At 38.7% G+C, this 13,883-nt stretch overlaps 1 protein-coding gene across 2 annotated transcripts in view; it reads left to right on the top strand.

Annotated features, from left to right (window-relative positions):
- slc36a4 (solute carrier family 36 member 4) overlaps positions 1-13,883 on the top strand; it is a 548,893-nt gene that overhangs the window by 3,796 nt on the left and 531,214 nt on the right. For both annotated transcript variants that reach the window (XM_028800423.2, XM_051927332.1), the window contains 2 exons: positions 973-1,102; positions 3,702-3,792. In XM_028800423.2, the coding sequence (XP_028656256.1) occupies positions 973-1,102; positions 3,702-3,792 (221 nt within the window). The remainder of the gene's footprint in view (positions 1-972; positions 1,103-3,701; positions 3,793-13,883) is intronic.

Here is a 13,883-nt window from a genome sequence, read left to right as displayed (position 1 = left end):
TCAGACTATCTAGGAACTCAGTGATGCCCTGGTCCAGATTTGGGAGGAGATCCCCCAGGACACCATTCGTCATCTCATTAAGAGCAACGTTGTCAGGGATGCATACAAGCACGTGGGGGCCATACAAACTACTGAGTACGATTTTGAGTTGCTGCAATGAAATCTCAGCAAAATGGACTAGCTTGTCGCATCATTTTTTCACTTTGATTTTCGGGGTGTATATAGAGGCGGCACAGTGGTAGCGCTGCTGCCTTGCAGTAAGGAGACCTGGGTTTGCTTCCCGGGTCCTCCCTGCATGGAGTTTGCATGTTCTCCCCGTGTCTGTGTGGGTTTCCTCCGGATGCTCCGGTTTCCTCCCACAGTCCAAAGACATGCAGGTTAGGTGCATTGGTGATCCATTGTCCCTAGTGTGTGCTTGGTGTGTGGGTGTGTGTGTATGCGCCCTGCGGTGGGGTGGCACTCTGCCCAGGGTTTGTTTGGGGGCTTGGGCTGGGATTGGCTCCAGTAGACCCCCATGACCCTGTAGTTAGGATATAGCGGGTTGGATAATGGATGGATGGAAGGTTGAACTTTGACCAGTTTATAAGTTAATGTTACTTTACATTGTAATTCATGCATGTATGCCTCTGAATGAGTAGATTTAAAAGGCTTTTTTGATTTTTTTATTATTATTCAAAAATGATTTAATATCTGGTATAACACAGGATTAAAATTTATTGAGCTGTCAATATTTATTGTATAAGTGTAGAGTATTATTTGCATAGCAATAAGTAGCATATGATATATTCATAGCAGAACTGTGTTTTACATGGTAGTGTTGTATGCCAAAATTTTAAAAAAATCTAATCATTTTAAGAAATCAGGATGTATTTATTGAATTATTTGTTTCACCATCAGATTTAGCATTGTTTTTAATTCTTACATAGGCCCATTGAATTTGTGCAGTGTAATGGGATTTATTTTGGTTTGCAGATATGGATGTGATCACTCCACTCATTGAAGAAAAGGGAACCGATTCTGGAGAAAATTCAGATGAAGATGAAATCACTGAATTAGGATTAATGCAGAAGCACTCCAAATATGGCAATCCTCAAGGAATAACGTATGTATATAACATGAGAATTGCTGTGTTTTATACCATATCTGATTTGCTTCATTTATAAAAATTAAAGCTTTAGACCAACAATTCAAATAATTTATAATATTCTCCTGTCAATCCATTACCAAGACAACTTAATCCTGGCAACATTGGGCACAAGAAGGGAACATCCCTGGACAGAACACCAGACTAGCATGAAGCACATGCATACCCTCACTCATGTAGAGCCAATTTACAATTCACATTTACAGTAATTTGGAATATTTGAGATTTGGATTGTAGAGTGCCCACTGGAAAAGATGAAAATATAAAAACACCACACAAACATTGACTGGGCTTGGATTAAAATTCAGGTCATCAGGGCTCTGAGCCATCATTGTTATCCACTATGCCATCATGTTATCCCAAATCCCAAATACAACAACCCTTGTAACCACCTAAAGCCTTTGGTGCCTTGCATGATCCAGTGTAATTCCTTCAAATCTGAATCAGTATAGACATTTTTATTTGCAATACTGTAGCCTTCCAGCAGCAATAGGAATGGTTGTCATACCCAATGTCTGCACATTTTTTTTCCAGCAGGACGGCAGCCAGCACTGATACTTTCTCATTTGATTTTTAGTCTGGTCATGATAAGTTGTAGTAAAAAGTAAAAGTCATAGTAAAAGACATAACTGCTTTGCCAAAGTGTAAATGAAACCGCAAATTAATACAAAATAAACAAAAGTTATCATGAAGTAGTTAATACTAGTGCACCCTCTAGTGGTCAGAAGCACACCCTGCTATTTTAATGCTGAATTAGGTGGCTTCTTTAAATGTGTTTATCTCTGAATTAGACTGACAATTACATCAACCATTAATCAGTGAAACACTTATGTTTTATACAGCACCCTTCACAGTGTAAAGCATTATAAAAATCTTTATAAAAATAAAACAAACAAACAAACAAGCCAGGAGACCTTTTATGTCATGTACTATGGTGGATGGAGCACACAAACGCAGGTTAAGTTTCCATTAACTACTAAATGCGTGACGCTGAACAATTCTCAGTCAATAGTTATACTATGGATCTCTACTTCATAGTATAGCTGTAGTATATCTTGAGCATTGGATTGGGAACTCTATAAATAAAACTTTATATATTTATGAATTTAATTTTTTAATTAATCTTTTTTTATTTTATACGTATCCCTTTAAATGTAAAGCATACTTTTAATTGAAATATGATGGATCTATGTACTCTCAACACAATTAATTTTATTGTAAATTAATTTTTTTATTTACTGTTTTTAAAATAGTGTGAAAAAACTGCTTGAAATGATAATGCAGTGTTCTAAGAATTTAAAACATGCCTTCTTTAAATGTAAATTGAATTGGTTGTAATGAAGAAATGTATTCTTTGTATGGTCTATAGAATTAATAGTTTCTTTCAAAATCTATAGAAATGCTGTGATTTTTGTGTAATCTTCATGATACAGACAGGCAGATAAGGAGATGCAGACAATGATCTTTTTTTATCACGAAATCTAAAATGTGGTTAGTCGCTTGCTGATAACTGGTAAATTATGGTTTACCTATAATGCATGCTTCTATATTCTGTCAGTGTGTGTGGACTCAGTATAACAGGATACTGTAGGCTCAGGCTCCTATTAAACCTGAACTGGAGTGGGTTGAAAAAATGGATTTATAGTTCAGTAATAAAAAATATATTTTGTACTGGAATTAATAAAACAAACAATCAAAAAACGCATGATTTTTAAGACCAATTGGCACCATGATCAAGCGGAGAAAAAGAGGTAGAAGAGGAGGTCAGTAAAAATAAGGTTTGTTGAAGCCATTCCCAGATGTGCCCTCCTGCCTTCACTGATCCAAAGTTTGTGGCTGGAAGATCAGATTGCTTCAGAACCTAGAAGGGTGTCATTCCCACTTTGCTAAGAGTGAAAACGTTACAGGAGTTGTAAAATGAAGATGAATGTTTCATAAAATGTTGTAGTACAACACTTCTGATGCAGAAGGGTCAGTGTAGAGAACCATTTACATAAAGTGCACCTTCAGGTCAGTTGACTTGTCTTTTTGTGACAAGTGTGCAGCTTCACCTTGGCTAACCCCATTTCTAGTTCTTGTTGACTGTCAGGCAGTTGAGGTTGTGCTTCTCATGAGATTTATATTTATATATCTTTCTGGAGAAAGCTTGCATCTATCCTGCAGAAACAGGACATGGAAATATTAAATGTGACAAATTTTTGCTGTTGTCACAGGAGTCGATCGTTCAGTCAGTTGTGTAAAGGAACAATTTGAAGTAATGCATTGTTCACAAATTTTGAACATTGTATTCATAAATACAGCCACAAATGTAGGTAAAGTAATATCTACTCATCATTTTCTAATATACTGTAAAAACTATCAAATTTTGAAATCAATAAGGAAGAAGATGCATTACTTTGGTGACAGTTGTTATATCATATGTATACTGTATGTTGGAGATTTCCTATTGTAGTGAAAAGTATTATTAAGGCTATTTAAAAAGAATGTAGACTGAGCTGTATTATTTTACGTGAAAGTGCTTAACCTTCAGTCTGATGTTTAAACTTTAATTTTGCAGGTTCTTCCAAACTCTGATCCATTTACTGAAAGGGAACATCGGCACTGGTCTACTAGGCCTTCCCCTTGCAGTACGAAATGCAGGGATTTTGGTAAGAAATGACTGTTAAGACTCCTACTTATGTTCATATTCATTTCATAAAGTATGAAGGTATGGCATAGTCTTTTAACCTAATCTTATAAGTTGCTTTAGATAAGGGTGTCAGCCAAATAAACAATAATAATAATAATAATAATAAATAACTAGAGGCTTAAACAAAATTATGGCCATTCATATGCATAGTCAAGTCATTTATTCAGTATTTTTGTTTTTTAACTTCAATTTTTAATATTTTTGTATGTAAGTTAGAAGAAATTTATGCTAATTTGATTTATACTGCAACAGCCCTAATTTTTATCTCAGTCAATGCTTCATGTTGGGACTTGGCCGCTTATGTAAATAAAAAAGTTTTCTCCTTATCTGTTAAATGTTCTCTATTCTGATTCACTATCATTCATCTGATATGCCAAAAAGTACTTTCAGGACCAATTAGGTGTCATTTCAGTCAAACGAAAGTTAAAAGTATGAACAGCAACATTCATCCTTATAAGTTTTTCATGAAAACGTTCTTGGTATATACTACCCTAAACCAATACAAACCCTTTTTATATTTAAGTTTTAAAGAAACACACATTCATGTGATATTATTCTAGAGGCCACAGGGAGTCAAAAGCACAATTTGAAGCTGAATTCTCATGTTTTGCAGTGTATTCTTGTTCTCATATGTGCAACATAATTTCTGTTCTGTATACATGAAAATATAAGCATTCTCTGCACAGAGGAGATGCCAATCTGAGACCAACCTTTGGGCACATGAACCGTGTGGCAGCTGCATTCCACCCCATTCCTCTGTACTTATTTGATCAGTGGGATAATTATCACTAGTCTGACATGGAGAAAACTGTAGGAGTAGGATTGGTACAATAATTTGCTTAAATTTTAGTAGATGTGATATGATAGTAAAATTATAAATTTCAAAGAATAGCCCAAAATAAGCAATTAACTTTGATGACTGATATGGTTCTTACAGAAAGGAAAGTGAAAGCTATGAAGAAAAATATACATGTAGCATGCTTCAAGAGGAAATAGAGGTCTGTTTTATGTTACTGTATATTTTTTTAAGTTATTACTGCAGGTTTTTCCAGTTGCAGGGGAGATAATCTGTGTAGTCTACAAAATATGACAAATTCACTAAGAAAGAGGGAAAAAAGTATTATTGTATCTGATTTAAGGTACATGTTTTAGGGCATACAGGAACTTCTACACAGAAGAGAGAAGTACTTTCATGGCCCCTATCTCTGGGTGTGGTGCCTTTGATATCTACAAGAAAGATCTTCACATTATGGAATAACTGAAATTCTTTTCATGACCAGGGAGTTATAAATAAGTTGGTAATAAGTTATTTCAATTAAGGAAGTCTTTATTCAGACGGTTTACTGGTAAACACTACTATTTTATTTAAGTACTTTACTATAGGAGTGGCAAAGTGGAACAGTAATTGGCACTGCTGCCTTAGGGTTCAAGTTACCGGAGTCTAAATTCTGCACTTTGACAATGTTTGTGTGGAGTTTACACATTTTCCCATCTCTGTGTGGTTCTCCTGTGCACTCTTGCTTTCATTCCACATCCCTAAAGACATATCGGTTAGGTCAACTGGCTTCTCAAAACTGACCCTAGTGTAGGTGTTTGTGTGCTTTGTGATGGACAGGGATATTTTGTGCCTTGTGTCTTATTTTGTGGTAAGGACATGAATTTTGTTAACCAGTTTTGAGAATATATGTATTGCATGCACATTATTCTACTATTGGTGTCCTAGAACCCTTGGTTGTCTATCTATTTGGAGTTCACATATTCTTCTTATGTCTTAGTGGTTTCCCACTAGGTACTTTGTAAGTGAGTTTCCACCTATACCTAGCTTGGTCCATGGCAGGATGACAGTCCATTTTCCTTTCCTGCTTTTCCAACTCATTAGTGATGTTTCAAGGATGCAGTAACTGCTCGGACTTCTCTGAAGCCTTGGCTCTCCAACACATTTCTAACCTCTAGTTCTACAGCTTAGTACAAGACTTAAATGGATTCTATAATGGACTGAAAGTTTATTAATAGTGAATAGTGGAGGTTAAAAAGATGCAGAATTTAGTCCTAGTACAGAATATATAGTAATATGAACCACCTAGCCTGGTTTTCATGGAAGGAATAAGTTAGACGACAAACAACCAGGATGTTTAGTGTTTCAGATTTAGAGATTTCAGATGTAATATGTAGAGGTATATTTGACTACATCTTGTGAAAACCTGAAAAAGAGACTACAATGCAGGCATTTGCTTGATTAAACATCAAACTAGCTCTGTGTCACAATGGGACAAAATAATGGATGGTAAAAGCATGACAGTACCACATTCGAAAAAGCTTACAAGGTTCAAGTTGTAAATCTCCTGCCACCTGCTTAAATTTACAGTATCAGTGCAGTGTAAAGCCTTGGAGAAGTTGGTTTGTTTATACTTAAATGTCCTTGCAGAGCCTCTGCATTCCTACCAGCCAAGAGACTTAACTTCAAAAAAAGATTCTTTAAGTCCGACATGATGATTGTGTTCATTGATACTCAGTAGGCAATGGACAAATTTCTTTAGCAAAAGAATGTTTCATGAGGTCAGATACGTGGCGGTGCAAATTAAAAAAAAAAAGTTGACAGAGCTTGGAGTGCGGTGCGCAGGTGTGTCGTAGCGTGACGATTTAGCTCTGGGGTGTTGATGAAGTGGTCAATGGATCATGCATTCACGTGCTGCTGAGGTGCACAGTCTGGACGATTTGCCTTGCTAGCAGTCCAGGGGTGTCTATCTGAGCACCTGTGCCCTCCGATAGTTTAAAAAGGAGAGTCTGAGTGGTAGATGGGAAAACAGAATGGTTGGAGGTTGACCTGGGAATAGAAATGCTAAGGCAAAATTCGGGAGTGCAGGTAAGTGCAGAGGAGGTGAGGTGGCAGCGTGGTTGGGCCCATGTAAGGGAGTGTACAGTAGTTTATAGTGCTCTGAGAGGTGTCCCTTCTGGACAGTGGTGTTGGAGTGGGGACTTGAATTGACCCTCCCAAGGATCCATTTGGCATGTTGGAGTGGATGAGAAGTCTGAGGACTGGCTAGGTGACTCTTGGTCAATGCTGAACAGAGCAAGCAGGATAGGAGCCAGGTGTTGGCCACCGCAGCTATTGGAGTTGCCAGGCTAAGCTGGGGAGAAAGACAGGAAGCTGCAATAGATTAACATGAAGTCTTTGAGCGTTTCTTAGTGGGATTTTAAAGTACAGTGGAGCCTCAGTTCACGAACGTCTTGGTACACGTACATCTCGGTTAACGACCAAAACGTTCGCCAAACTTTTGCCTCAGTTCACGACCACACACTCGGTATATGAACAAGCCAGTTTCCCTTTTGGTTTGTGCGCGCCGATGATTTCCGCACCTGTTGCATTGTTCTCGGTCAGACGTGCGTGCTTGCACGTGCATGCGTGCTTTCGCTGTGAACTCTTTGTGCTCTATTTCATTTCCCTTCCGGTATGTGCACGCCGATTACTGTATTTAAGCACGTGTTCAGCCTCTCCCTGTTCATTGTTCTCAGTCAGACGTGCGTGCTTTACCTGTGAACTCTTTGTGCTCTACAGTACTTCGTGTGCTTTTGCAGTTAACCATGGCTTCTAAGCAAGTGAAGAGTGGTGAGAAGAAAATGTTGCAATGTTACTTTTCTCTTTTTTTCAAATGTTTATTTTTTTCCATGTGCTTAAAACTCATTTAAAAATAGTGTTTACAGCGATCGGGTTGTAATGCTATTAGCGTGAACTCCTGCAATGTTACTGTCTTGGTTGACTTTTAAATAAAGTTCGGATTTGTTCAAATGTTCCTTTTTTTTCCCCCTGTGCTTAAAAAAAAAAAAGTGTTTATACAACGATCGGATTGTAAGGCTATAGCGCGAACTGCTGCAATGTTACAGAGAGAGATAGGGCTCGCGTGCTTCTGAAAGACAGAGGGGGACGGGGGCTCACGTGCAGCTGAGCAGGGAGCCTGGGTGTTTGTGTCAGTGTTATTCAATGTTTTTACATTAGTTTACTATTACACTGTGCATTCTGTGGTGTAATTAACTATATTTGTGCTTAAAAATCTTTAAAAAAAATATATTTACATACAGTTCGTATGGTCTGGAACGGATTAATTGTATTTACATATAATCCTATGGGGGAAATTGTGAACCGAGGTTCCACTGTATTTGTTGTTCATTTTTAACTTCCACAAATGCACTTGTTTTCATTATGGATTATTTCTGGACTTTATTTATTATAATTGCACTGCACTTTATTAGTTAGGCTTTATTTTATTAAACATGCACTATGCACTTTGGCAAACGTAACCTGGTTGTTGTCTCTCACTCGCCGCTGTGCCCATTATGGTTATGAACTGCTAGGGGGGCATATGGACAGATTCAAGTATGAGCCCTGAATGTTGACCCCTGACATTATGGTGGCAGCGGTGGGATGGGCTAATGGCAGTGAGAGATGCAGACTGAAGACAACAGCAGAAAGAAGAGTGTGCCAAACGGGTACCAAATAACTCAAGCTGGAATGGACAATTTAGATTATTGAAGTTTTAATTGACTATTTATTTTTTACTGGATTTAATTGCCTATTTTTATAAGGTGGGCTTGGGTTCTGTTTTAGTGTAGGGCTTGTTTTAGTTAGTGTGTGTGTTAGTGCAAGTGCAAGTAGGCCTTGCCATGGATCTTGGCCACCAGTTGCACTGGACCGGTGTGGTGTAGAGCCCTCCCGTGCAACTGGTGGCTTGTTGAGGGAGGTATGTCGTGAGGCAAGCTCTTTGGCAGTGAAGATTTTTAGATTAAAAAAAAAAGAAAAACAGTGTGGCAGAGCTCAAGGAGCAGCATGCAGGAGTGTTGTAGCTTGGCAGAGCAGCTCCAGGGTGTGGAAAAGGTTGGTTAGTGGATCATTCTTTCACATGCTGTTGCACACAGTTTGGCAGATTGCCTCATTAGCACACAGAGGGGGGTGTGATTATGCAACTGGTGCCCGCTGACACTTTAAAAAGGGGGGTCCAAGCAGTACGAGGAAGAATTAAATGATTGGAGGTCAGTTGGGAATAAAAAATGCTAAGGCAAAATTCAGGAGTGCAAGTAAGTGCAGAGGAGGAGAGGAAGGCCGTGCAGTCAGACTCCTATAAGGGAGTGTTGTTTATGGTGTTCCAAGGGCTGTCCCCACTGAATTATACAAGTGAGGACTTGGATTGACCATACAAGTGTGACGGTGCAGGTCCTGCTCCATGCTCCATCTTCCAGACTCAGGAGCCCTTGAATCCAACACCGTCGTTAATGTAACGGGATGAGCTGGTCTGATGAGGAAAAATCAAACTGAGCAAGGGGATGGTGCAAAAGGTGCAAGTGCTTTTATTAAAAACAAAAACAAACAGAAACAAAACAGTGTCCAAAGTGGAGTGCTTCAAAATGTTTCAATAAAAAAATAATCAATTTAAAAATCGATGTGCAAAAAGTGAAAGTTAAAATAATCCAAATAAATAAATCCAATTAAAACGAGATTAAAAACAATGGCTGGAAGCAGTCCCCTTTAAAAACAAAGGTGCATTCTTCATTTAGCTGGCAGCTCCCCTGCTTCTCCCATATGGGCCCTGCAACAAGGGAGTAGCCCTACCTGCAGGTGCAGCTGCCTTCTACACTGGTCTGGTAGCCTTCTGTCCCATGGCTACATAATGCTCCCAACAGACCCAAGACTGGGGTTCTCCAACGGCCAGGGCACTCATACTGGGGCTCAACTCTCCCAAGCCTCCCTGACTCCCCCTGCTTTCCTGACCTTACGTGGCGAGCCAACCACTTTCTTGGTCACTCCAGCTCCTTGAGATCACTCAGCTGGAGCGACCGTTTTCTTCAGCCCGAGTGTCGGCCAAAAACTCATTCCAGTGGCTATCCTCCCAGCTGTCTCAGCTGTCCTCCGGAGAAGGATCTGGGAAGTGGAGGGGCCAGCCAACAGGTGCTGCCTGACCGGGGGCATGTTGCTTGGGCCGATGGAACAGGTCTGAACATGTTCTCAGGAGAGGGGGCTGGGAAGTGGGGGCCAAGGCAGGCCCTGGGCTTGTCCTCAGGAGATGGGGGTTGGAATGTGGTTGGGGTGGTGATGGTGGGTTCAAGGAGGGGGCAGATATCCATCAAAATGCCCTTGACAGAAAGGAGAACCGAGCAGGTGAAGGGGGGGGTGGTGGTGGGTTCAAGGAGAGGGCAGACATTCATCAAAATGCCCTTGACAGAAAGGAGAACCTAGCAGGTGAAGGGGGGTGGGATTAAGGTGGAGTCTGGGTGGAGACCAGATGTGCATCACCAATCCACCGACAGGGGGCAGGATGCAACATTCAAATACACTAATCAGAGGAAAGGGGCGGGGACCGGATGTGAGTCACAGAAGGGGGTGGGGCTTAAACAGGAACCGGATGTGCGTCACCAATCCACCGACAGGGCATGGGGCTAAAGGTCATTAATCATTTTGACAGAAAGTCCCTGGCTGACAGCCCAGAGGGGCGGGGCTTAAGGTCATTAATCATTTTGATTGACAGTTTGACAGAAAGTGCCTGCATAATACTACTGTGGTCTTCTCAATTGTCAAAAAACATGTTGTCCTGAAGTCTTTGTTTAATTGATGTTTGGAGCATATTATGCTATTAAGGAAATTCATTTTAAGAAGAATACATACCTGCTGTAAGGATCTCAAGCAGACATGCTAACCTATCAGGATGAACCTAAATTGTGCATTTCATTGTGATGCACTATTCTGATACAGGGGTTAATCTGCCTAAGCTCTTTATGCTTACCTTTCTTTCACTTTTGTGTTAGTTGCCTTGGCATGGATGTAGTACCAATACAACACAGGGCACACTCACCCACAGACCAGCACCAAGAGAATTTTGTGTTATCTGTTATCCTATCCTGCATGTCTTGTGGAATCTCTTTATTTTCTTCTTCTAGTACCATTTAGATTAGTTATATGATCCGTTGATCCTGGTGGCCCATTCCAGCCACAGAATGGATATCGAAAAACTCCATGCTAGGTCTGGCCTATTGAAATGGTGGTCTGCAGGCCACATGTGGCCCAGAAACAACCTCCGAGTGGCTAGTCCAACCCACGGTCCTGTTGGAAATGCAGAGATAAACACATTTCGTGACCCTTCAGAAATTCCTACATAAATTCATACAATACATGAATACATTCAACCTACAATGCAGCATGTTGTTGTGTATCTCAAAGTGGTGGTAGTAGTCTATGATACAGTGATTTTTTTTTTTTTTGTGATGGTACACGCTGGTAATTTGTACTGGCATCTCGGCCATGATAGCAGATCTTGGCGTTGACTACATATTAAAAAATTCTATAATCAATTGTGTACCGAGTCTTAGTTGTTATCCAGTTTTATCAAGTGCGTGCAAAAATGGGTTTTCACAAGTAGATGCTGTATTCACGTGTGTTAGTTACTGTTATCACTTGTTATGGGGTTGTGCACTGATAGGTTTGATAGCATTGGTATATCTTTTTTATTCTGTTAAGTGCACTTTGTGATGTGCCTGGGTCAGATGTGAGCAAAATGGGTTTTTTTATTCCAAAGAGAATTGCTACTACCTCAGATTCTGTTCAATTATATCTTTTTTTATTGTTTTTTTTATACATTTTTTGATGAGCCTGTGTCAGATGTGGTCAAATTTAAAAAGGAAAGAATAAATAAACATTACTTATTTTTCAATACATTCATTTGTGTTGGTTTAAAGTTTGCTATTACCTGCTGCTTACCGGGCACTGAAAATGTCTGGCCCAGGTAAATTTCTTGGTTTGAAAGTCTGGCCTAACTGAATTTGTAATTGAATAGCCCTCTGCTAGGTGTTACATGGTAGGTCTCCTCTGCCCTTATTGTTTAATTTCTATTTTAAAGGGAATGCCATCTGATTTTCTATCACCTGTGTGAATTTTCATCTGGACTGCTTTCTTTCAGTTCTATCATGTACACAGAGTCCACTGGCACTGGTACTGTATATAAAATAGCATTATTGAACCTCTACTGTATGAGTACATGTTTAAAGCCTTTTCCACTATGTAGTTTATTAACTGACTCACTCAAATATAAATCTAAAAAAACACCTTGTATGTTTCAAATAACATCAGAATTACACCTGAGGAATGGTATGTAGTTTTGGTAGTCTGATTGATCATGAAATTAAGGACTAAAGTGAGTGTGACAGAGATCAGAGTGTACAGAAGAACCTTATGGTAGAGAGAAAACATGAAAATTGTGAACAGACAGCTGCTGACAATTTAACAGCCCAGGAACAATTTTCCTGCTTATCAATTCACCAGTGCAGCAAAGGATTAGTAGTTGATTGAATGTTAGTGGCTAATAAATTGGAATCAATGAGAGGCCATTGGATAGAAGAAAAATTAAGTGCCTGTAGTTGCTTCTGTTTGTGTCTAGACTGTGCTCATGGACCTTCCCTTTACAAGCTCCTCGCCTGTAACTCTGCCAAACATATTTTTTTGCCTCTCAACATGAGCCATGCAGGAGTCATGTAATGGAGAATTGGACAAAAGAGGAAAATACATAGTTTAGTTGAGTTGATCTTTCTGGCATTCTGAATTACACTTTGTATAAAAACTTATGGGTTTATAGAGTTTTGATTATTTTTTATTGGATCTATGTCTTTCCCTTAGCTGAGCAGATGATTTGTCTTGGATGTTTCTGATGTCTGAATATTATTTGTTCTGTGACATAATTTGTTCAATTTGACTCAAGCATATAGCCACAAAACCTCCCATGTTATTCAATATTTTGGGATTTTTTTAGTAATTAGAAAGTATTTTTGAATCCATGCCAGTCACTGTCTTATATGGAGTTTGTGCTTTCCCCTCATCTCCTTATGAATCTGCCTTGATTTATTTCCCACACCCCTGGTACATGCATATCAGTATAACTGGCAATTGTAAATTAACACAGTACAAGTCACTGTGGGTATATTCAGTAAGTGCATTCTGGGATGGACTAGCGCCTTGTTTAGGGTTAATTCCTTATGTATCTGGGATAGGCTGTGACTCTCCTGACCCTGAAATTGATTAATCGATTTTCATGATGGTTGGATAAATTAGGTTACACATTGATTTGTAGTGGATTGTGAGTAATATATGAGATTTTTTGTTGGAGTGATTGTCTGGGGCTTCCAACATTTTATGAAACTAAAGCTGAAGATACAGAAAGGTTTAGGCATTGAATATGTTGAGTATACAAAAATTATACAGTGCAAGCGTCATTGTTTTAGCAAAATACAAAGTGGAAACGGTTCACACCAAAAATAAAAGAAAAACATACAAACAAACAAAACCTCTTGTGTATGATGCCCAAAAAGTTGGACTTATGACATAATCATGAATTGTTGTGGGTGATGATTTATATAACAGCTATTGATGATGGATCAGAAGACATTTTTGCTTTTTCACTTAGCTTCTAGTGACATGTTTGAATTTGCTTGATGGGACTATGGTAAGTATCTATTTAGAAGATACCTTAGAAGTGGTGAGATATTTGGATATAATTATTTATTTGTGGAAGTAGGTGACTGAGAAGTGAAAAATGGTGATCTAATCAACCTTGGTTGAATTTCTATTATACTTATTGATGATTTAATGTTAGTGTTTTTACTTTGGATTTGTTTCTGCTGTAAAGTTCAATAAGGATTTTTTCACTTTAAAATTTTTTTCAAGTGTGATCTTAAAAATTATTGCCTTGAGCCTTGTTGTCAATAAGACTTTATGTCAAGAATCCAACTTTTTTTTTTTTTTGCACAATGGAAAATCTATATGTTTGGCACATACAATTGTTTAATGAGTATAAAGTGCTTCAAATGTGATGAATCTGCAAAAAATGTCAATTTAAGTCTCACCTGTGTTTTGCCAGTTTTGATATATTATCCGTGACTGCAAATGAGCTTTGCAAGGAGCTGCTTTAAATAGCATTGTTTTTTCAAGCACAAGTAATTTTAGAAACAAAATGGGCCAATTTTATGTATTAAAGTTTATTGCTAAAATGGAATGGAATCATACAGATACAATAAATC

The sequence above is a fragment of the Erpetoichthys calabaricus genome, chromosome 4 (genome assembly GCF_900747795.2).
Source record: "Erpetoichthys calabaricus chromosome 4, fErpCal1.3, whole genome shotgun sequence".
NCBI lineage: Eukaryota > Metazoa > Chordata > Cladistia > Polypteriformes > Polypteridae > Erpetoichthys > Erpetoichthys calabaricus.
Note: the sequence above shows the minus strand (reverse complement) of the source record. Positions and strands in the feature narration are given on the sequence as shown.